Source organism: Budorcas taxicolor, chromosome 9 (genome assembly GCF_023091745.1).
Source record: "Budorcas taxicolor isolate Tak-1 chromosome 9, Takin1.1, whole genome shotgun sequence".
Lineage (NCBI taxonomy): Eukaryota > Metazoa > Chordata > Mammalia > Artiodactyla > Bovidae > Budorcas > Budorcas taxicolor.
The window spans coordinates 30,656,794-30,683,207 of record NC_068918.1 but is presented as its reverse complement, the minus strand read 5'-3'; the positions used below and the strand labels follow the sequence as shown (position 1 = coordinate 30,683,207).

The 26,414-nt window shown below is 35.1% G+C and overlaps 1 protein-coding gene across 1 annotated transcript in view; it reads right to left on the bottom strand.

The window, feature by feature from the left end:
• Positions 1-26,414, bottom strand: part of REV3L (REV3 like, DNA directed polymerase zeta catalytic subunit) — a 174,805-nt gene that overhangs the window by 78,023 nt on the left and 70,368 nt on the right. Inside the window, exons 5-11 of the mRNA XM_052645563.1 lie at positions 21,695-21,794; positions 15,238-15,332; positions 14,570-14,674; positions 13,502-13,586; positions 13,266-13,414; positions 6,409-6,528; positions 3,535-3,772 (exon numbers count right to left, since the gene is read on the bottom strand). Coding sequence (XP_052501523.1) covers positions 3,535-3,772; positions 6,409-6,528; positions 13,266-13,414; positions 13,502-13,586; positions 14,570-14,674; positions 15,238-15,332; positions 21,695-21,794 — 892 coding nt within the window. The remainder of the gene's footprint in view (positions 1-3,534; positions 3,773-6,408; positions 6,529-13,265; positions 13,415-13,501; positions 13,587-14,569; positions 14,675-15,237; positions 15,333-21,694; positions 21,795-26,414) is intronic.

Below are 26,414 nucleotides of genomic sequence, written 5' to 3'. Positions count from 1 at the left end.
ACCTACACCTTATTAGGCATCATCTTTTCAGTTTCAAGATATTTTTGAATCTATATTCTGTCATCCAATGAATTATCAATTTCCAATGTTTCTGACAATCTCAATTCAATCAAGCATGACATTTGGCACAAAGCAAGCATTTAAGTGGTTTTTGAATGCAAAATCATGCACGTTCCCTATGAACCCATCTAATCAGTCACTACTACGATTCTTCTTACCTATAAGGATGTTAAGCAGGACTTTGTTAAACATCTGGCTAAAATTAAGACTCAACTGACTACTGCATTTCCCTAAGTAACCATATTTTGAAAAGATATAAAGACAGTAGAGCATGAGTTGACCTCATAAAGGGTCTTCATATTTTCTGCTTCCCTTTGTAAATGCCCATGAAGTGTTCATTTAATGATCAAAATTATCACTCCTATTACAGGGGAGCAGAACTAGAAGCAAGCCAACCAGTTAAAAAAGTGGTTTGCTTTCTAGATAAATAATAAAACTGTCTAAACTAGGTAAGTTTAAGAACAGATAGAGATGTACAGAAAGGCAAGTTAAATATGAGATTGGGGTCATATTTAAAATTTTGGAACATTTAAAGAGATTAAACCTAACTTTATTTTTTTCATTATTGAGATATAATTGACACAAACGACTATGAATTTTTGATACACAGCATAAAGGTTTGACTTACATACATTGTGAAATGATTACCACAATAGTTTTAGCTAATAGCCATCATCTCAAACTCATTCTACGAGACCACCAGGATCATGATACAAAAACTGAACAAGGATACCACATAAAAGGAAAATTACAGGCTAGTATTACTAATAAAAATAGATTCAAAAATCCTCAATAAAATACAAACTGACAGCAGCAATACATCGAATACCATACACCACGTTCAAGTAGGATTTACCCCAGGAATGCAAGGATTTTTCAGTATTCGCAAGTCAATGTGATACACCACATTAACAAATTGAAGAATAAAGACTATTTGATCATATCAACAGATGCAGGAAAAGCTTTTGATAAAAGCTTTTATAAAATTTAATATCCATTTATGATAGAAACTCTAGAAAATGGGCATAGAGGGAACATCATCAGTTCAGTCACTCAGTCATGTCCAACTCTTTGCCACCTCATAGACTGCAGCATGCCGGGCCTCCCTGTCCATCACCAGCTCCCCGAGTTTACTCAAACTTATGTCCATTGAGTTGGTGATGCCATCCAACCATCTCATCCTCTGTCATTCCCTTCTCCCGCCTTCAATCTTTCCCAGCATCAGGGTCTTTTCAAATGAGTCAGTTCTTCGCATCAGGTGGCTAAAGTACTGGAGTTTCAGTTTCAGCATCAGTCCTTCCAATGAATATTCAGGACTGACTTCCTTTAGGATGGACTGGTTGGATCTCCTTGCAGTCCAAGGGACTCTCAAGAGTCTTCTCCAACACCACAGTTCAAAAGCATCAATTCTTCGGCACTCAGCTTTCTTCACAGTCCAACTCTCATATCCATACATGATTTCTGGAAAAAGCACAGCTTTGACTAGACAGACCTTTGTTGGCAAAGTAATGTCTCTGCTTTTTAATACGCTGTCTAGGTTCATCATAACTTTTCTTCCGAGTAAGCGTCTTTTAATTTCACGGCTGCAATCATCATCTGCAGTGATTTTGGAGCCTGAAAAAATAGCCTGTCACTGTTTTCCCATCTGTTTGCCATGAAGTGATAGGACCAGATGCCATGATCTTCGTTTTCTGAATGTTGAGCTTTAAGCCAACTTCTTCACTCTCCTCTTTCACTTTCATCAAGAGGCTTTTTAGCTCCTCTTCACTTTCTGCCATAAGGGTGGTGTCATCTGCATATCTGAGGTTATTGATATTTCTCCTGGCAATCTTGATTCCAGCTTGTGTTTCTTCCAGCCCAGCATTTCTCATGATGTACTCTGCATAGAAGTTAAATAAGCAGGGTGACAATATACAGCCTTGATGTACTCCTTTTCCTATTTGGAACCAGTCTGTTGTTCCATGTCCAGTTCTAACTGTTGCTTCCTGACCTGCATACAGAGTTCTCAAGAGGCAGGTCAGATGGTCTGGTATTCCCATCTCTTTCTGAATTTTCCAGAGTTTGTTGTAGTCCAGAGGGAACATACCTCAATGTAGTATAAGCCATTCATGACAAACCCACACCTAATACCATACTCAATGATGAAAAGCTGAAAGTATTTCCTCTAAGATCAGGAACAAGACAAGGATGCCCACTCTTGACACTTTTATTCAACACAGTTTTGGAAGTCTCAGCCACAACAATCAGAGAAGAAAAATAAAAAGAATTCAAATTGCAAAAGAATTAAAACTCAGTGTATGCAGATGATGTGATGCTACATACAGAAAATCCTAGAGACACCACCAAAACCTACTAGAGCTCATCAACGAATGTGGTAAAGTTGCTGGGTACAAAATTAATATAAAGAAATTCGTTGCATCTCCATACAACTAACCACAAAATATCAGAAAGTGGGCTCTCTTTTTTCAGTTTCTGAGATAAGGAGGCACTTCTATTTTGTCCCATTTAGGACACACATATTATGTATATAAACAGATGATTTCTAAGTTAGGTGTACGGGGAGAGCATGAATTTAAGCAAGGTGGTCAAAAGACACAAACTTCTAGTTATAAGATAAATAAGACTAGGTAATATAATGTACAACACAGTGACTATAGTTACCATTACTGTATGACATATATGAAAGTTAAGAGGGTAAATCATAACAGTTCAAATTACAAGGAAATAATCCCCCATTTTTTGTTTCGTTTCCTTTGTATTAGAGGATAATTGCTTTACAATATTGTGTTGGCCTCTGCCATCCATCAACATGAATCACCCACAGGTCTACAAATGTCCCCTCACTTCTGAACCCCCTCCCATCTCCTATCTCAGCCCACCCCTCTAGGTTGTCACAGAGCACTGGGTTGAGCTCCCTGTGTCACAGAGCAAATTCCCACTTGCTATCTATTTTACATATGGCAATGTATAGACTTCCACGTTATTCTCTCAATTCCTCCCACTCTCTCCTTCCTCCACTGTATCCGTAAGTCCATTCTCTATGTCTGCATCTCCACTGCTTCCTTACAAATAGGTTCATCAGTGACATCCTTCTGCATTCCATACGCATATCCCCTATTTCTTTTTATCGTATCTACGAGATAACTAAAACTACTGTGGTAATCATTTCACTATATACATAAATAAAATCTTTATGCTGTACATCAAAAACTCATACAGTGATGTATGTCTTATACCTCAGTAATAATGGGGGAAAAGTTAGGTTTAATCTTTTTAAATGTACCAAAATTTCATTTCACTTGGAATATGAAGTTTATTCCACGTTAGAAACAAGGCACTATTTAAAAGAGATTTAAGTCAATTTAGTTTATAAGGTGCTTTTTATTATGAATAACAGTAAGAATTTCTGATTAAAGAACACTGATAATGACAGAAAGTTATTAATTAAAGGAACTGAAATAACTAAAAAGTTACCTCTTTTTGGCACAATGTTCTTCAATATTGCTGTCCCATCTCTGAGACATTACCAAACTAAGCTCCATTTCTTCTTTTTCAATCTGTGGTTCATTTTCTTCATCATCGCTATTTTGAGGATTTTTACTGTTTCCAAAGGGACGACATGGTGATGGCATCCTATTTCTTCCCCTGTGATATCCGTCATTTTCCAAACCAGCAAGAAGATGTACCAGAGCCTCATCAGGACTACTGTCCACTACAAAACAAGTAAAGCATCACCAACAAATAACTTAAATTTTCTAAATAATTCAGATCAATTATATATAAAACATTAAGAATTATATATGCTGGCACATGCTGAAAGAATGCAGCTGGTACAGAGATTTATGTATTGATATAGTTCTTCCATCAAAGTGCGACCCTTGGACCACCTGTACTAGAATGATTTTGTGTTCTTATTAAGAAGAAAATTCTTAAGACACCATCTCACATCTATTGAATTAGAATTTCTGAGGCAAGGCTCAGGAATTTGCATGTTAACAAGCTGCTCAAGCTCTTACTGCTTAAGTAAGGCTGAGGAGCACTAGATGAAATATAATCACAAATTATTATAATAAATATATAATAAATATATGAATTAATGCTAAGTGAAACATGTGAACACCTTATCCCTCATTTGAGATTTATTTAGCTCACAGGATAACCAAACAAAACCTGTAATTGAAAAACACAGGAGAGCTTTACAAGTGATTAATAGCATTACTTCCTGAAGACCATCACTGAGATATCACATCATATGCACTAGGTTTGCTAAAATCAAAGACAGATAATAACAAGTGTTGACAATATGTGAAAAAATTGGAGCCCTCATATACTGCTGGTCAAACTGTACAATGGTGCAGCTGCTCTGGGGGAAAAAAAGTTTGGCAGTTTATTAAAATGTTAAACACAGAGTTACCAGGAGACCCAGTAATTCCATTCGTAGGTATACACCCCAAAGAAGTGAAAACATGTGTCCACATGAACACCTATACATGAATAATCATAGCTGCATTACTCACAATAGACAAAACAGTGGAAACAACTCAAATATCCATCAACTGAAGCACACAGAAATGAAATATGGTTTATATCCATATGATACAACATTGTTCAGTAGTAAAAAGAAATGAAGCACTGATATATACCTCAACATGAAAACATATATACCTTAAAAACCTTATGCTTAGTGAAAAGAATACAGAAACAAAGGTTATATGATTCCATTTATATGAAATGCCCAATATAGGTAAACCTAACAAAAGAGAAAACAGATTAGAAGTTGCCAGAGGCTGAGAGGAGGGAAAAGAGAGAAGGGACTACAAATGGGTATGGGGTTTCTTTTTTAGAGTGATAAAAATGTTCTGTGATCAGAGACTGAAAATGATTGCATAACTACATGAAATGGTGACAACCACTGAACTGTACAAGGTAGAAGGTTAGTTTTACAAAATGTGAATTGCATCCCATTTAAAGTTATTATCTAAAAAAAATTATAAAGAAGGAGGCTGTTCCAATCTAGTACACAACCTTTTTCTCTGTAAAATATAATAGTTTAGTAAATGGGGAAAGTTTCAGGTATTGTTGACAATGAAGAAACTAGTTCATCATGCTACCCAAATATAAGGCAAAATTGAAGATATTTGCTTACAGAGGCTATTTTGGCAAAAATCCATTTCTTAAACCTAGATTGCAGTTTATTTTTCCTGACATACTTTTTAAAAAGTTAATATTAGCAAATGATTTATATATATTTGACTCAGATCTTTGACTAACATTGAGACTGTATTTTTTGCAACTTTAGATAAGTGAAAATTATATCAGCTGGTGATACATTTTATCCACTTAGTATGATGACATAAGAATACACCTTTCTCTTTTTCAATTTCTTTAACTGTCTTTTTATAACTAAAATATAATTTAGGCATATAACATATTTATTTACTCAGAGAAATAAAACATTTTATTTATAAACTTCAAATTAATTTTTAGATGTGGTCTTTGGAGCATTTCTTTCTATATATGTTATGTCATTCATTTAAAAAAGAAAAAAGTTACCTACCTCCATATAAAATGTTCTTGAAATATGACTGTGTACAGTAATTTTGATATTGTCCCTAGTCAATGAATTAATCTTCCACTCAAATGAAAATGTAAACAACAGAGAGAAGATACTGTGGAAGGGTAGGATCACATTTAAAGCTATACCTCATTTGATACAGTAAGAATGGAAAAACAAAGTGAGCAAGAAACATAAAATCATTATACCAAGCAAAACAAGATGCAGGAAGTTCAGTGATATTTCACTTTTTGCAATGAAAATTTAAAAACATTTCTGAAAAAGATATCAGTAATTTAGAATAAATTACTGAAATGAAATCTAGTTAATGGCTTATAATATTAATGAAAATGCATTTATGGAAATATAAACATACTCAGAAATAACTGTTATATCCTATGCTAGTCAAGAATTAATAGCTTGAAAGATGTCCAGGGAAATTTCTGAGACTTATTAACAAAGGATCAATCATGGTATTTTATTAATGTACTTAACTTTGAAGAATTTTAATTCAAAATAAACACATTTCTCCTTAAAGCAATACAGTTCTCTTCCAACCAAAGTGAAGTTAAGAAAAAGAGAATTATTTTCTTTTCCAACTATTTAACAGAAAAAGCTGTATGGAAAACAAAAAAAGAAACTACACTTCTCAATGCAAGATTTCATTCTATACTGAGTAAGAATTTATTCAACATGCAACTTTAACCTCTTCAAATAAAAGAAAAAATACTACCTGATATGTGCACTTTTGTTGATTTAACATACTGAAAATTTATGACAGAATAGTTGCTTACAGAAAACTGGTGACTCACTCAGTCTCTGGGTCAAAGGCTGAAAAGTCTGACTGTTTTCCATAAGGTTCAAAATCGCTTCTTCATTAATAAGAGCTTCCTCCACTTTGGGTCTAGTGTGACCTTAAGAGGACAAAGAATACAAAAACATTAAGGTAAATGACCTAAATCTGAAATTGCTTACCATTTGTTTAAATCAGAAAACATTACAATGTAAACCTATTTAAAATTTTGAAGTGTTAGTGATATGTTAAATAAAAACATAATAAACTTCATGAAAGCCACAGGAAATCTAACCAGTAACACAGATAAAAAAACAAAACCCTGAAACTGTGATCACTAAATGTTTACAATCTCCTCACTAAATCAAGTATTTAGTTTGTACAGTTATATTACCCTGATAAAGTCACTGCACATTAAAATCTGTAAAACAAGTTCTCAGAGGGAAGTTCATAGTGATATAGGCCTTCTTTAAGGAAAAAAAAAAAAGCTGAAATAAGCAATCTAATCCACTACCCAAAAGAACTGGAAAAAGAAGAACAAACAAAACCTAAACTCAGCAGAAGGACGGAGGTAATAAAGATGAGGGAGGGAATAAATAGAGAGAGATTCAAAAAACTAGGAAAAAAAAAAACAAAACAATGAAACTAACAGCTGGTTCTTTGAAAGGGTAAACAAAATTGACAAACCTCTGGCCAGGCTCACCAAGAAAAAAAGAGAGAAGACCCAAATAAAGTAAGAAATCAAAGAGGAGAAATCACAACTGATACCACAGAAACACAAAAAACTGTAAGACAATACCATGAACAATTAGAAAGTCTAGAAGAAATGGATAACTTTGTAGAAACATACAGCTCTCCAAAACTGAATCTAGAAGAAATAGATCTTAAACAGACCAACCAATCACTAGAAATGAAACAGAATCTGTAATTAAAAAAAAAAACAAAAACTCCTTACAAACAAAAGTCCAGAACCAGATGGTTTCACAGGCAAATTCTACCAACCATACAAAGAAGAACTTATACTAATTTTTCTCAAACTCTTCCAGAAGACTGAAGAGGAAGGAACACTTCCAAAGATAGGCTATGAAGCCACCACTACCCTGATACCAAAACCACACAAAGACACTCAAAAAAACCCCAAAATTACGGGCAGTATCTTTGATGAATATAGATATACAAACAAAATATGAGAAAACTGAATCCAACAACACTTAGAAAGATCATATACCATGAAAAATAAGAGTCATCCCAGGGTCAAAAGTATGGTTCAACATACATAAATCAGTCAATATGATCTACCACATCAAAAGCGAAGAAAAGATAATAATCATATGATCATCTTAATAGATGCAGAAAAAAGTATCTGATGAAATTCAACATCCCTTCATGATTAAAACCCTTACAAAAGTGAGTATAGAGGAAACATACTTTAACATACTAAAGCTATCTATGACACATACACAGCCAATATAGTACTCAATGGTGAAAAGCTGAAAGCCTTCCACCTAAAATTTGGAACAAGACAAGGATGCCGACCCTCACTTCCCTTCAACACAGTATTGGAAGTTCTAGCAACACCAATCAGACAAGAAAAAGAAAAGGTATTCAAATTGGTAGGAAGAGGTAAAACTGTCATTATCTGTAGATGGTATGACATGATATATAGTAAACCCTAGACTCTATACACAAACTACAAGAACTGATAAACACTGCAAGGTAGGAGGATACAAGATTAACATACAGAAACTTCTTGCATTTCTTTACACTAACAATAAAATATCAGAAAGAGAATGTAAATGAATGTCCCTTTTAAAATCACATTAAAAAGTAAAATACTTTGGAATAAACCTCACCAAGGAGGTTAAAGATTTATATGCTGAAAACTATAAAACATTAATAAAGGAAACTGAAGATAAAGAAATGGGAAGATATTCCATGCTCTTGGATTATAAAAATTAAATCTGTTAAAATGGTCATGCAGCCCAAAGCAATCAATATATTTAATGCAATACCTATCAAAATACCCATGACTTTTTCTCAGAACCAGAATAAGCCTAAAATTTATACTTTGGATATAGATTCTGGATCTCCTAAAAGATCCAGAATTGCCACAGCAATCCTGAAGAAAAAAAAAAAACAAAGCAGGAGGTATAACTCACCCAGACTTCAGACAATATTACAAAACTACTGTAATCAAAACAGCATGATATTGGCAGAAGAACAGACATATGGATTAATGAAACAGAATACAGAGCTCAGAAATAAACCCACACACGTTTCCCCACAGGAACCACTCTGTTCCCCACCTGGACTACTCTGTTCCCCACGTGGATACTATTTTTCTGTTTCTGATATTCAGACTTGAAAATCAATGTTTTCAACCCAGGATATAGCTAGAGTGTTTAATCAAGATGAAAGAACAAAAAAGAAAACTACAAAAAAACAGGTCATCCCAAAGCAAAAAAAAAAAAAAAAACCCTAAACTGAGATCAGTGAAAACAAAGCAGGTTTTAAAACTAATTACAAAATAGATAAGATTGACAAGAATGATCCCAACAAAAGAGAGAAAGAGTAAATAAATTACATTAGAAATAAAAGGAGAAGTGCTAAAGGTAAAAGAGAGATATTAAAGGGACACTATGAGCAACTTGATACCAAAAATATGGAAAACTCAGATTAAATGGGTAGTTTCTTAGGAAAAATATATAAACTCTGATTCAAACAAATAAAAAACTTGAGTAAACCTGTAACAATTAAGGAAGATAAATTAATAGTTTAAAATCCACATCCTTTATTTCTCCCATGGACTCCCGGCTCCTCTGTCCATGGAATTCTCCAGGCAAGAATATAGGAGTGTAGCCATTCCCTCTCCAGGGGATCTTCCTGACCCAGGGATCAAACCTGGGTCTGATGCTTTGCAGGCAGATTCTTTACCATCTGAGACACAAGGGAAGCCCTGACTACCCTCACCCTCACATAAAAATCAAGCCACAAAAAATCCTGTTTAAATCTGAATGGTTTTACAGATGAGATGTATCAAATCTCTAAAAATAGACTATATCAATCCAATAAAAATTCTTGAAAGGAGAGGTGAAAAACAGGAAAAGCTCTACAATGCATTTAATGGAATTAAAGTATGAATACGTCTCAATTTCTGGAAGAAAAAAAAAACCCTAAACAAAATTATTAGCAAAGTAAATACAGCAATGCTTAAAAAAACACACATTATGACAAACAAGGATTTGTTTCAGGAGGGCAAGGACAGTTTAACATTAGATATGTTATTAATGTAACTACCATATTAACAGAGTAAAAGAGAAAAACTGATTATGTCAATAAATTCAAAAAGAAAAATTTGGTAAAACTTAATATCCATTCTTGCTTTTAAAAACTCAAATTTTCCTTAGCAAGCAAGAAATAGAAGATTAAATTGCTATTTAATAAACTGATTAAAATTTATCTACCAATATCCTGTAGTAAATTTCATCATTAATGATGAAATACAAAAATATTCCCTTTAAAGCCAGGAAAAATGCTTTTATGATTTCTACTTAACATTATTGTAGAGTTCTTAAGCAGTGCATTAAAACATTAAAAAAATATAAGGATGGGAAGAGAAGTAATAATTATTTTCTGATAATGACTCTACACAGGAAATTCAATGAAACAGATATAAATTATCAACACTAATAAAAGTTGTTGGATATAAGACTGACACACAAGGTCAGTGAAGATCCTAATATCATCAATTAAGTTGTAATTTTTGAAAGATAAATTTACAACAGCAACAATTATGAGGCACCTGGCATATATCTAACAAAAGATATTAAATACTTTTACCAAAAAACCCACAAAGCTTTACTGAAAGACAAGGAAGAAGACCAAATAAACTGAGAAATATATCATTCTCATAAATGAGATAATTTGGTATACAGAAAGATTTAAAATATTTCTAAATCGGTCTATAAATTCAATAATTTTCCAATAAAATCTCAACAAAGTTCTTTTCAGAAACAAGACAATCTGATCTTATAATTAACATGGGAGAGCTTTTTAAAAGATCCAAGAGTCATTAAGACAATTTTGAAGCTATTCAGAAATCTGCCCCTGATATATATCCATACTTACAAAGCAACAGTAATTACAATGGTATGATATTAACATGGGAGAACACAACTGAGGTTGGGGAATTCAGTGAAAACAAACTTTTTTCAATAAATGTGTTGGAACAACTAGCTCTTTATACCTAGAAAAAACAGATACAGTAAGATCCTTACTATGTACACAAGTAAAATGTAGGATGAACTGAAGACCTACATGTGGAAAACCAGCTATAAGCACACATAAACCTTAAGGATGAAAATTTTCATTACAGCGGGATAGGAAATGACTTTAAATCAGGCACAAAAACCAAACAGTAGAGGGAAAAAAATCTTAAATATAATGCTAAAAAGACATATAAAACACGCTTTTTAAAAAAGGGAAGAAAATGGGAAAAAAAGACTAAAAATAAAGTTCAAGTCTAGATAAAGAGAAAATATCTCTACAATAAAATAACTAACAAGGGCTTGATATCTAGAAAATACAAGGAATTTCTACACATTAGTAAGAAAACGACTGATGCAATAGAAAATGAGTGAAGAACATGAATAAGGAATTCTTAGATAGACCCCAATGCTTATAAATATCAGTAATCAGGAAATGCAGATTAAACTATTCAGATTCTGAAGAATGAGAATGGCAAAAAATTTCTGCATCTCACACTATCAAATATTGTTGAGGATGTAGGGAAGTAAAAGCTCTAACATTCTGTGGGAATATAAACTTAGGTATAATCATTTCATAGAGCAATTCTGTAATAAAATGTGACAGTTTTATTATTAACATACCTCAAAATCTGAAAAACTGAGCACTAAAATGGAGCTTTTAAGGAAAATTAAACAGTAAGACAAAATTTATGCAACCCTGTAATGAGAATACTAACAAAATCAATAATTGGTACCCGAGGAAATAAACTGCTCAGTCAGGCAGGCAGCTCAGTGTGGCTGGACACTGTCAGAGTAGATATTAAAAATGCACAGGAAATAGTAGTATGGAAATTCTGGGTACATTTTGATTAGGATGGGGCTAGTAGATGCTAAGACAAAGCAAATCAAAGTAGAGCTCTGATCCAAAAGGCTGCCATTAAAGTACTTGGGAGAGGGTGTAGCTTGCTCTGAGTCAGAGGGCACAATGCTAGGATGCAACTATTAGGGAAGGAGGAAGCCCTAGATGGATGTAGGTGCTCATTTCTAGCTGCTGTTTAATACAGTCAAGAGTGCCTCTGCTGCCCATGCAGCAGTGAAAAGAGGGCTCTTCCTTTCCTACTGAAGGTTGGTAATTCTACTCCTGCTATTCTGACTCCCTTGCCTAGAAAAACTGTATGCATAAAAAACATAACTTCTGAGTAAAACTTTCATTACACTCTTAACTACCAACCATGTAAAAGCTAACTGCATTGCAGAAACCCTGACAGAACAGATGCTATCTAAGGTAGAGGTTAATAATACATACATCCTAAGACTTGGCAAATTATACTTTTATATGTTTTCTGTAGAGAAACTCCTGCACGTGGCCACAAGGTGACAGAGGTGACACTGCTAACCATACTGCAAAAGTGAAAGCCATCTAAGCGCTGTAGAGAGTCAGATAAACTTCAGTCACAAAAGAGTGCTCATCAGCAGCTAAAATGAGGGACCTACAAACATGTAAGAACAAGAACAGATTTCAAAGCTATTACTGCTGACACAAAAGATACTCAACATCATTATTAATGAGGGAAATGATAACTAAACCATAATGAGATGCCATTTCACACATACTAGGATGGCTATATTAAAAAAGACAGATAATAACAAGTGTTAGTGAGAATGTAAGGTCTCTGGAACCCTCATATACTGCTGATGGGAATGTAAAAGTGCAGTCACCTAGGAAAACAGTTTGGCCGTTTATTAAAAGTTAAACACAAATTTATCAAATGACCCAACAATTCTCTTCCTTGGTATCCACTCAAGAAAAATATATATCCACACAAAGACATAAACGTTCAGAACAGCATTATTCTTAAGGGCCCAAAAGGGAAAAGAACTCAAATATTCATCACCTAATGAATGAATCAATAAAATAAATCAGTACAAGGCAATACTATTAGGCGATAAAGTGGAATGAAATACTGATAGAGATCTACAGCATGGGAAAAACTAAAAATGTTATGCTAAGTAAAAAAGTGCAAAAGGTCACATATTTTATGACTTCATTTACATGAGTCACCCAGGAAAGATGAATCTTGAGAGACAAGAAAGTAGATTAGCGGTTACTTAGGGCTGGAGTCTTCTGAGGTGAAGGAACTGTTTTAAAACCGAATTACGGAGATGATGTTAGTACAACTCTGTAAATTTATCATAAATCACTGCATTATACACTTGAAATGAATGAATTTGATGTCATGTAAATGATACCTCAATTAAATTGTTAAAAAATATAATGTTGAATGAAAAATGCAAGTTGCTTAATCTATGCTAGGTAGGACACCATTTATGTAAAATTTAAAACCTAAAATAATAGTATTTGTTGTGGACTTACTTATGTAAGAACATATAAAATCATACATGGTTTAACAATTTATATCAACTTTAGAATGATGCTTACCTCCAGAGATTAAGAAAAGGTAAAAAGGAATGAGAGGTTTTTGCTACATCAATGATATTTAGTTCTTAGGAAAAAAAAATGAGCTAACTCAACTAAATACTAATATCTCAGTGCTAGATACACAGGATGCCTATAATGGTATTTTCTGTATGCTTGCAGGAAAACCCTTACCTTTGCTCAACTCTGCATCTTTGTGGACTTCTATCATATTAGCTGGTGTACACGGAAGAATTTCAGGAGACAGAACCTCAGAGTGCAATGTTAATTCAGCAGAGAACTCCTGGGATCCATCGCTGTAGTCCACAGATCCTGATAATGTTCTGCTTAATTAAAACATATCCTTTATAACAAACTACATAACAAAGCAATAAAATTAGTTCTGAGAGCTATAATAAATAACCACTTACACAGAGAAATTGTTCTCTTTGAGAATTTCCTGAAGTCTCTTCTGAAAATTTTTTTCACTTTCTGTTGCTGGCACAAACCTGCGATCTTTGAATTTTAAAAATTCATTAAAAAATGTAGGCAGCAAATGAATGAAATAGTTTCCTTTTTCCTAGAGTACCTTTTTAAATGGTAGCAATTTCCTATATTTGACACATATAACACCACCTAAAAACAGTCCTATTATAAATCAAACAAAAAGGAAATGGTTGTTACTGAAGCTATAAAATTAAGCACTTAAAGTCATTGGAAGATTAAGTTCTATAAATTAAAAACAAAAACATTATTTTCTATCTAAAAATGTTATCATACACCACGAACCTAGAAATTTTCCCTTTATAAAATATTTCTATTTTAAAAGGCATAAAAGGCATTCAAAATTTATCAAAGGATTTTTAGTGTCCATGAGATTATAACACAAATTTTAATTGGACTTCAGTGTAGGCTTACTACTGTATTTCAAATACATTTGCCTTTTAAACTGTCTTCTCTTCTTTTACCTTTATTTAATAATTTGTTGTATCCATGGCATTAAAAAAACTTTCTTCCAATTCTTTTTGAATGTATCAAAGTTTAGTAACAAATCAAATGAGTACTTTCTTCAGAGATGTACAAGTTAATCAAAGTCAGAATTTATGACATACCCAGAAAAATAATTTGGGGACAGAATTTCATGGGTTACATTTTCAAAGCTTAATGAACTAAACAGTGTTTCTAAGTTGGGATTCATGCTCTTCTGTAAGTATTCTATAGCTCATTTGGAAATGCCAAGGTTAAAATATACTAGAGAATGAAAAAGGAGAAAAGGGTAGAATGAAAACCAAGGCCAAGAAGATGTCAATTTCTTATGAGAGACAATGAGTGACACTTTGGATGTGAAGAATAATGAGAATAGGAAGAAAAATATGTAGAAAATTTAAATGTAGTCTGAAAAGCAAAATCTAATGTCAAGATAAAAATTCAATGGCTTGTACTTTTTCATTAAAATATCCAGCTAAAAAAATATCATCACAGTATTATTAGGCTTGTACCTTGCGATTCAGGTTGACTAATTTGAGAAGTTTCATTTCTATTTCTTCGCCGTTGCTTTTCATCTTCCCATATGGCCTGTAGACCAGGGTTTCCACCAATTTGAGCTGTAAGCACAATAATACTTCAATACGACAAGGGTCAAAGTGAAAATTCTTGCTTAAAAAAAAGAGAAAGCCATACATTAAAAAAAAATAAATGCGTCCCTTAAGGAAAAAAATTACCTATTCTGTGTAATAAAACAAATTATCCCAACCTACATTTACTATATTACTCCCATTTTAGTTTCCTTACTAGTTCCCTAAAACCCTAGCAAGTAAGATTCAAACATTTGATGATAGTCAACAGACCCAAAAGTCCCCTCCCTGGTACATAATCTGAAAATAAAAAAATTAGCAGGCAGAGCATAGTAAATTATTTGATAATGGCTAATTTATCTATTTAGTGTCACACTTACTTTAGGTTTATGTCTATACAAACAAACTCATATGAATGAAGCATAAATGAAAAAATTACTATCTCATCAGGGAACAGAAAAAAAGTCTTCATAATATTTTACATTTTCCTTTAATTTCACTTTCCTAGTGATATCTTCTTCCATACTTTTTCCATTCTTTGGTCATGGATTTTTAAAAATAAAACTATACATTAAGAATAACTGTGTATATACCTTCAATGTCCAACCGATTTAAGATATCAGCAGCTACAGCATCCACTTCTAATTCACAAGTACTTTGTGGTTCAACACCTTCCAGTATTAAAGAGCTGTATTAAAGAAGTATCAAAAGACACAATAATTATGTAAGAGAACATTTTCTTAAGATTTTTCTAAAATGATTTTTCATGTTTAAGGGGTAACCAGAAAGCCAGTGACTATTTATCAATTGATAACTCTACAGAGATCTTTTTGGGATCATTTTACATACTTTGGTTCATTATATTTTATATAAAAGGAATGTACAGGGCTTCCCTGGTAGCTCAGTGGTAAAGAATCTGCCTGCCAATGCAGGAGACACGAGTTCAATCCCTGCTCTGGGAAGATCCCACACGCTGTGGGGCAACTAAGCCCGTGCACCACAACTACTGAGCCCGCACGCCCTAGAGCCTGTGCTCCTCAACAAGAGAAGCCACTGCGATGAGAAGCTGTAACTAGAGAGCAGCCCCAGCTGTCTGCAACTAGAGATAGCCCATGAAACGACAACGACCCAGCACAGCCAAAAATAAACAATACATAAAATTATATAAGTATGTAAAAGGGAATATACAATGGTTCAGCAGGTGGGTCATATCCAGAGCGAGCTGGTTAAGACAATAGAGAGACAAGAGAGGGGACTCATCAAAAACCATACACCTAATCAATTACTTGCCCAGAGGCATCTATCTCAGCAATTATTAAAAGATGGCCTTTAAAAATTAAAAAAAGATGGTTTTTAAAAATTAGGAAGAAATATATAACAAGAGTTGAGGGGAGATAAACCTATTGAAAAGTGGGCAAGTGATATTGTTCTCTCTGTCTTCAACGACTACTACTGAGCTGGGGAATGCTTTAAAACTTTCCCTAACATGACAATTGTGAAACCACCCAAGTCCAGTATTGGGATCATAGCTAGGAAAAGAGGTGATGCCATAAGGTCATGTTTTAAGAGAAACATTAACAAAACTCACTCTCCATTGTCCATACCTAAGAAATAAGTTTATTTTTTAATTAATCTATTTATTTGAAGGATAATTGCTTTACAGAATTCTGTTCTTTTCTGTCAAACCTCCACATGAATCAGCCATAGGTATAAATTTTGATGGAATATAAGTGATTACTTTGTTAAAACAAAGAATTTTTACAATTTATCTATACACATATATAGATACAGACACAACACACATATATCTTTTTACCACTGAGGAGGGACATGTTCGTCAAACTATCACAGTATATCCATCTCTTCAACTTTCAGAAAAAGTAATTAGCAATACAGCTTGCCTAATTTAACAAAATAAGTTATGCCATCAGATAAAATAGTTTTGGCCAATAGTTTTCTCCTTTATATTAAAATGTTCCACAATTTTGAAAGAATTATAAATTCCAAGGGTGAATTTTCCAGTAGATGATTTGTGACAAAGGGAGGAAATATTTAAAAATGCAACTTCACAGTAGAAACTTACAATTATTTCTTGCCCTTATTAAAAACTACTTCAGACATTCAGAATAGGAGGTGTTACTAGGGAAAGGATATTGTTGCTGTTCAGTCACTCAGATCTGTCTGACTCTTTGCGACCCCATGAACTGGAGCAAGCCAGGCTTCCCTACCCTTCACCCTCCCCTGTGAATGAGTTTGCTCAAACTCACTGAGTCGGTGATGTCATCCAACCAACTTGTCCTCTGTCATCCCCTTTTCCTCCTGCCCTCAATTTTTTCCAGGGTCTTTTACAATGAGTCGGCTCTTCCCATCAGGTGTACTGGAGCTTCAGCTTCAGCATTAGTCCTTTCAATGAATATTCAAGGTTGATTTTCTTTAGGATTGATTGGTTTGACTCTCAAGAGGGACTCTCAAGAGTCTTCTCCAGCACCACAGTTCGAAGGCATCAATTCTTCAGCGCTCAGCCTTTTTTATTGTCCAGCTCTCACATCCATACATGACTAAGCTTCCCTGGTGGCTCAGACGGTAAAGAATCTGCCTGCAATGTGGGAGACCTGGATTCGATTCCTGGGCTGGGAAGAACCTCTGCAGAAGGGCGTGGCAAGCCACTTCAGTATTCTTGCCTGGAGAACCCCCATGGACAGAGGAGCCTGGTGGGCTATAGTTTGTGGGGTCGCAAAGAGGTGGACATGACTGAGTAAGCACACCATGTATGGACCTTTGTAGGTGAAGTAATGTCTGCTTTTAATATGCTGTCTAGGTTTGTCATTGCTTTTCTTCAAAGAGCAAGAATCTTTTAATTTCATGGCTGCAGTCTCCATCCACAGTGATTTTGGAGCCCAAGAAAATAAAGTCTATCACTGTTTCCATTGTTTCCCCATCTACTGGGCATTAAGTGATGGGACTGAATGCCATTTGTTTATAGAATGTTGGGTTTTAGGCCAGCTTTTTCACTGTCCTCTTTCACCTTCATCAAGGGGCTCTTTAATTCTTCTTTGCTTTATGTCATAAAAGTGGTGTCATCTCATATCTGAGGTTATTGGTATTTCTCCCCACAATCTTGATTCCAGCTTGTGCTTCATCCAGCCCAGCATTTTATATGATGTACTCTGCATATAGGTTAAATAAGCAGGGTGACAACATACAGCCTTGATGTACTCCTTTCCCAGTGTGGAACTAGTTCATTGTTCATGTCCGATTCTAACTGTTGCTTCTTGACCTGCATGAAGGTTTCACAGGAGGCAGGTCAGGTGGTCTGGTATTTCCATCTCTTTAAGAATTTTCCACAGTTTGTTGTGATCTACGCAGTCAAAGACTTTAACATAGTCAATGAAACAAAGGTAGATGTTTTCCTGGAATTCTCTAGCTTTTTCTATGATTCAATGGATGTTGGCAATTTGATCTCTGGTTCCTCTGCCTTTTCTAAATCCAGCTTGAACATCTGGAAGTTCTTGATTCACATACTGTTGAGACCTAGCTTGAAGGATTTTGAACATTACTTCGCTATCATGTGAACTGAGTGCAATTGTGCAGTAGTTTGAACATTCTTTGGCACTGCCCTTCTTTAGGAATGGAATGAAAACTGACCTTTTCCAAACCTGCGGACACTGTTGAGTTTTCCAAATTTGCTGGCATAGTGAGTGCACCACTTTAACAGCATCATTTTTAGGAAGTAGTTTTTAGAAATTAAAAAACTGCTTTCAGTAAATAGAAAAAAAACCTAGAGGGGTGGGATATGATTGGAGGTGGGCAGGAGGTTGAAGAGGGAGGGGACATATGTTTAACTATGGATGATTCATGTTTATATGTGGAAGAGACCAATACAATATTGTAAAGCAATAATTCTCCAATTAGAAATAATTTTTAAAAAATTAAAATAAATTTGAGCCTGCAAATATATGTAGGCCATTCCTTTAAATTATGAAAGGTAGATAAACAATACAATGGTAATTAGGCAACTGTACCTCTCTGAATATTTCTATTCACAGCTTAACACAATAGACCCACAAATTACAGTCACTGAGGATAGAACTCAGACATCTGTAATTTTAAAAAAATCTCTTCAGATTATTCTGATGGGCAGCCAGGTTGAGATTACTGCAGTAGATTCGACCTTTGTGAATTCAACACTCTGGCAAATGACTGAAGGTCCATGATGTGTGGTGATTTACAATGAGCCAGCAGGGCTTCCCTGGTGGCTCAATGGAAAAGAACCCGCCTGCCAGTACAGGAGATGTGGGTTCAGTCCCTGGGTCAGGAAGATCCCCTGGAGAAGGAAATGGCAACCCACACCAGTATTCTCACATGGGAAATCCCATGGACACAAGAGCCTCGTGGGCTACAATCCATAGGGTTGCAAGAGTTGGACACAACTCAGCAACACCACCACCACCAGAGCAGATAAGATTAGTAGACTTGTAAACTCAGCACTTTCATCTCACTGAGACTGTTGCTATTTGTTTCAGCCCTTGAAATAATATTGTGAAATTATTCAGATATTATCAATATTATTATTCAAAATAATATTGTGAAATATTGTGAAATTGTGGAATTTCAGCCCTTGAAATTCCTTGCGAAGGAATATAAAACATTTTGGGTTTAAAAGAAAAAAAAAAGGTATCCAGAGAACGTGCTCACATGGGGGTAAAAATGAGACTAATAAAATTTAAGAGTACTGATTTGCCAAAATGTTTATGATGTTTTGTTATTTGTATTTGATGAAATGATAGATTTTCATGTTTAATACAAGAAGCCTAAAAGTATGGGACAAAAATGTAGGTTATAGCTAACCTACATTTATTATAAATTCTAGTTCTGAATACCTTGTCTAATTTCACTAGTTTGCCATTTCATATCTTTGCTCTGTACCATACTATGCTCAGTCATTTCCAACTCTGTGACCCCATGGACTACAGCTCACCAGGTTCCTCTGTCCATGGGATTTTCCAGGCAAGAACTAGAGTGGGTTGTCGTTTCCTTCTCCAGGGGATATATCTAACCCAGGGATCAAACCTGTGTCTCCTGCACCAGCAGGCAGATTCTTTACCACTGAGCCACCAGGGAAGCTCATCTATGATCTTTTAAGCTCTTTTAAAAGTAATAATTCAGATTTTTCATTATAATACACAGAGTTTCTTTAAACTAACTCCTAACCAGTGAAGCTTTACTATATAGTCTTATGACCTAACCAGAAACATGCTTGCTGAAAAAGTCTTCCAATACAAATAAACCTTGATTTGAGGTGATCATGTAAAACACAACTTACTAAATATAGGACTTGGAAAACCAAGGGATCTAGTGACTAGGTCAAATCTTTGGGTTAAGCTTATTTGTTCCAATTTCAGAGAGACAGAGGAACTATATAACAGGCACAAAAAAGAGACAGAAAACAGCCTGTCGGTCACTTTGCTCTGGACTAATTAGAACTTGAATTTGATGCATTAAATAACACTCTGTCTAAAATTAATACCATTTCAACACAATTATAAAAACAATTCTGTTCTATCTGACGACCCTAAGTACATATGTATGTATACGTGTATGACTTTACTAAAATGTCCTGACATTTGCTAACTGAATCCAGAGGTAAGGCAAGTCACTGTCCACTTGGAAGGCTTTGAAGTCTCATTCTGGCATAATATTAGTCATAAATCAACATACTTCTATCATTATTTAATGAGAGTCTTAATGTTAGGTCTTAAAAAGCCAAAGCAATTCTATAATATGGAAATTGGGTGAAGAACATACTAGTATCTTAAACTATATAAATTAAGCTCTAAACAAATATTCTTATGACAGCTTATCTTCAACCAATTAATAAATTCACATTTTATCATGAAATTTAAAACATCATTTAACTGAATACTTCTACTTTGCATCCTTCATTAAAAAAAGAAAAAAACAACAAAAAACAACACTTAAAACTTATCAGGTGACATATAAGTAGTGAAAAAGAAGACACCACACAACCCCATCAATACCCAAATAATCAACATAAGAATCAAGAAAGCTTGGGCAACAACTTTTTGGTATAAAACAAAAATCCTCTACTTCTATGTAGATTAAGATATTGTGATAATTTTGATAGGTACTGATTATATATCTACTTTATAGTAGGAAAATGTAAACCTTTGGAATATCTTACCCTCTCCAAGAGTCTAATAAATACTAAATAGCCAAAAGAAATCACAAATTGTATTATTCATATACACTACAGTAATCCACTTTTTTTTCACAAATATTCAGAAATATTTAGGGGTTATTTTTATTAAAAATATTTTCCATTTAGGATTGATTGGTTTACCTATTGATTTAAATATTTATTTGCCGTACCATGTAACATATGGGATCTTAGTTCCCTGACCAGGAATGGAACCCCCCTTGCAGTGGAAGTGTGGAGTCTTAATCACTGGACAACCAGGGAAGTCCTGCTATTTAGGTTTTAAATTGCTTTTATATTATATGATTTTTACTTGACAAATTGTGTGTGTGTGTGTGTGCTTAGTTACTCAGTCATGTCTGACTTTTTGCGACCCCATGGACTGCAGCCCACCAGGCTACACTGTCCACAGGATTCTCCACCCAAGAATACTGGAGTGCACAGCCATTCCCTTCTCCAGGGGATCTACCCGACCCAGGGATCAAACCCAGGTCTCCTGCATGGCAGGTGGATTCTCTACTCTCTGAGCCACCAGGGAAGCCCACTAGACAAGCTGTAGGATGTCAATTTAGACTGTACAAACAAGACAGATATTGGAGAGAAGTATAAAAACTTACATTCAGATTCCTTTTATTAATTACGGAATAACTAAGTATATTTTCAACCTGTTTTGACAGTTTATTTTTGAAATCTATGATCCACGTGTTGAGATTTGCTTTTTTGATAAACTTACAAAGAAGCAATCATAAAATTAAATTATGCTAACCACTGATTTCTGAATAGAGTAGGACATATGTAAATAAGTTTTCTTTTCCTTTACAACATTAACTAACCTTGGTATTTCGCCTTCTTCCCACCGAAATAAAGTACCAGTAAGGGAATTTTTTCCTGGTACCCGATCCTTGCAAGACCCAGTTGGATGCAATGGATCACCTAGAAATAAAGTCAAAAGGGTTAAGTTCCACTTTTAACTTGCATATAATTACTCTTTAGGTAAATTAGTATACAACCCACATGACTAGTTCCTAAAACTGTATCCTAAAAATTCATTAACATACTGGAATGCATTTGTACAGTGGAGAATAAGGATTTCAAATGGAGAGGGGTGGGGGGAAAGTATCTGCAATATATGGATATGAAAGAGAAATGGCCACAATACTTTCATACTAGAATTAAAAGTATGACACATTTAAACATACTATAGCAATAGGTGTGCTTAAAAACTTCATTTAAAAAAAAACTATGAATTTTTGTAGACTTTAATCTAAATTCCTAGGGTATTCTGTATGAGCCTCAACTAAAATTCTAGTGGAAACCAGATTCCAGATAAAATTCAAAACATACTTTAAATACTAATCCTTGAATAAAAAGAAAACACATAATCCATTCCAAAAGTAATGGAGTAACAGCGAGTGGAAAGCTGGGGCAAATGCAAATACAATTTGACCAGGAATTGGAGAGAACTATGCTTTTGCTTAGTTATCCGAGATGCATAAACAGAGTCCAGGGGCCATGCTTTGCAAATGATCTCTAAATCTTAGCAATCTTTTTGTGATCTCTTAAGAGGAATTTGCATTCCAGTCCCCTATAATGAAAAGGACATCTTTTTGGGGTGTTAGTTCTAAAAGGTCTTGTAGGTCTTCATAGAACTGGTCAACTTCAGCTTCTTCAGCGTTACTGGTTGGAGCATAGACTTGGATTACTGTGATATGGAATGGTTTGCCTTGGAAACGAACAGAGATCATTCTGTCATTTTTGAGACTGCATCCAAGTATTGCATTTCGGACTCTTTTGTTGACCATGATGGCTACTCCATTACTTCTAAGGGAGTCCTGCCCACAGTAGTAGATGTAATGGTCATCTGAGTTAATTCACCCATTCCAGTCCATTTTAGTTCGCTGATTCCTAGAAAGTCGATGTTCACTCTTGCCTTCTCCTGTTTGACCATTTCCAATTTGCCTTGATTCATGGACCTGACATTCCAGGTTTCTATGCTATATTGCTCTTTACAGCATCGGACCTTGCTTCTATCACCAGTCACATCCACAACTGGGTATTGTTTTTGCTTTGGCTCCATCCCTTCATTCTTTCTAGAGTTATTTCTCCACTAATCTCCAGTAGCATATTGGGCACCTACCAACCTGGGGAGTTCCTCTTTCAGTATCCTATCATTTTGCTTTTTCATACTGTTCATGGAGTTCTCAAGGCAAGAATACTGAAGTGGTTTGCCATTCCCTTCTCCAGGGGACCACATTCTGTCAGACCGTGAACTTCCAGATGTTCAAGCTGGTTTTTGAAAAGGCAGAGGAACCAGGGATCAAATTGCCAACATCTGCTGGATCATTGATAAAGCAAGAGTTCCAGAAAAACATCTATTTCTGCTCTATTGACTATGCCAAAGCCTTTGACTGTGTAGATCACAATAAACTGTGGAAAACTCTGACAGAGGTGGGAATACCAGACGACCTGACCTGCCTCCTGAGAAACCTATATGCAGGTCAGGAGGCAACAGTTAGAACTGGACACGGAACAACAGACTGGTTCCAAACAGGAAAAGGAGTACGTCAAGGCTGTATCCTGTCACCCTGCTTATTTGACTTATATGCAGAGTACATCATGAGAAACACTGGGCTGGAAGAAGCACAAGCTGGAATCCAGATTGCCAGGAGAAATATCAATAACCTCACATATGCAGATGACACCACCCTTATGGCAGAAAGTGAAGAGGAACTAAAGCCTCTTGATGAAAGTGAAAGAGGAGAGTGAAAAAGTTGGCTTAAAGCTCAACATTCAGAAAGCAAAGATCATGGCATCTGGTCCCATCACTTCATGGCAAATAGATGGGGAAACAGTGGAAACAAGAGTCAGACTTTATTTTGGGGTCCTCCAATATCACTGCAGATGGTGACTGCAGCCATGAAATTAAAAGACGCTTACTCCTTGGAAGGAAAGTTATGACCCACCTAGATAGCATATTCAAAAGTAGAGACATTACTTTGCCAACAAAGGTCTGTCTAGTCAAGACTATGGTTTTTCTGGTGGTCACGTATGAATGTGAGAGTTGGACTGTGAAGAAAGCTGAGCGCTGAAGAATCGATGCTTTTGACCTGTGGTGTTGGAGAAGACTCTTGAGAGTCCCTTGGACTGCAAGGAGATCCAACCAGTCCATTCTGAAGGAGATCAGCCTTGGGTGTTCTTTGGAAGGACTGATGCTGAAGCTGAAATTCCAGTACTCTGGCCACCTCATGCGAAGAGCTGACTCATTGGAAAAGACTCTGATGCTGGGAGGGATTGGGGGCAGGAGGAGAAGGGGACGACAGAGGATGAGATGGCTGGATGGCATCACCGACTCGATGGACATGAGTCTGAGTGAACTCTGGGAGTTGGTGATGGAAAGGGAGGCCTGGCATGCTGCGATTCATGGGGTTGCGAAGAGTCAGACACGACTGAGCAAATGAACTCACTGAAGAGGAATTTAAATATTCAGATAAAGAAAGCTTGAGTAAGTGCCAAAGAAAGAATCCCAACATAAAGTATTTTTTTAACTTATTTTATATTGGAGGATATCTGACTAACAATGATGTGTAAGAAAGACACTAAATTCACAATCCTCTTCAACTAAATTTAATACTTATTTGGTAAGCTTGATCACAAAATTATGTAATTACTTACCATCTTTGCTGCTTTAACAAAACATGTATCAAACCATGTAAGTGGTTCCATCTACCTTCAGAAGTTTTTGAAGGCTTGGTGTTATACAACAAGACTATTTATATGAAATACTTGGTAAGTTGTATATTATAAAACAATTATTTTCTAATCAATTTATATGAATGTATAATCTACATGTTTACTAATTACCAAGTTACCTATCATAGTATTAAAAGTCACACTTTATCTATACTTTTTATATTATTTTATTTTATAAATATATTTGTCATTCTTTTCAACTCTGGATGTTAAAAACGTAATATAAAGTCATGATGGAGAATAGTAAAAAATGCCTCTGATCTAAAAAATATTTACTCTAAGTACTTCTATATACTTCACCTTAATAATATTTCCATTTCATTTGACAACTGAGTGTATAACTGAATACTGAGACAAAATGGTATATGCATACATAATATTAAAATTTCTAAATATTTTTGACTTTTAAATTTACTTTCAAAAGACTACATTAGACTACATTATCTTGTTTTACAAAATTAAAATATTAAGTTATGCATATATAACATTTATAATAGCAAGTTTACTGTCCATTTAATTATATACTTGAGATAACATAAAATGTAATAAAAAATAATTCACCTATTCTTTACATTTCAGTATAATCTTTAATCTATTTTTTTGAACAAAACAAAAACCTGAAGGTTTATTTCATCATACTTGAAATTTCTCTTTTAATTTTCCCCAAATAAATTTCATAAATTTCTGCTTTCTGGTTGTACCTTCCAATACTCATCTAACTTTTATAACTAAAATAAATGACTTACATATATTTGCTAATTAAGATTCTTCTCATGCTTTTTCACCTATTGGAAACAAACTTTTGTAAAAAGAACATCCTTTTCCTAGAAATACCTCCTGCACATTCTCTAAAACATTTTCCATTCTTCAATCCTTCTTGTACTCCCAGCTATATTTGACACTGATAACCAACCTGCTGTTCCCCCAATAACCTTTTCACTTTGGAAGAATTTTAGTTACAGAAGCATTACAAGGATAGTACGGCTTCTGAATACTGCTTATCACATCATTCCCATTATTAACATTTTACATTACCGCAGTACATCTATCAGAGAAACTGACACAGCTACATTCCTATGAACTACCATGCACTTTATTTAAATTTCACCAGTTTACCCACTATTGTCCACTTTCTGTTTCAGGGATCTAAAGTAGGATACCTCGCTGTAGTTAGTTATCATGTGTTCCTAGTCTCCTCTGCTCTATTTCTCAGCCTTTCCTCGTTTTTCATGACCTCAACAGTCACGATTACTGGTTAGGTAACCTAGAGAATGTCCTCTAATCCAGGTGTGTTGGTGTTTTTCTTATGACTAGATTGTGATTATGAGTTTTCATGAAGAATACCACAATGAGGTATTTTTATGCAGAATACCATGATGATCACAACATAAGAGAGGGGACATGATATCCAAGTAACACTATATCCAACGACTGGGACTGCTGACCATCAATACTTGGTTCAGTTCAGTCACTCAGTTGTGCCCGACTCTTTGCAACCCCATGAATCGCAGCAATGTCCATCACCAACTCCCGGAGTTCACTCAAACACACATCCATCAAGTAGGGTGATGCCATCCAGCCATCTCAATCCTCTGTTGTCCCCTTCTCCTCTTGCCCCCAGTCCCTCCCAGCATCAGAGTCTTTTCCAATGAGTCAACTTTTCACATGAGGTGGCCAGAGTAGTGGAGTTTCAGCTTCAGCATCAGTCCTTCCAAAGAACACCCAGGGCTCATCTCCTTCAGAATGGACTGGTTGGATCTCCTTGCAGTCCAAGGGACTCTCAAGAGTCTTCTCCAACACCAC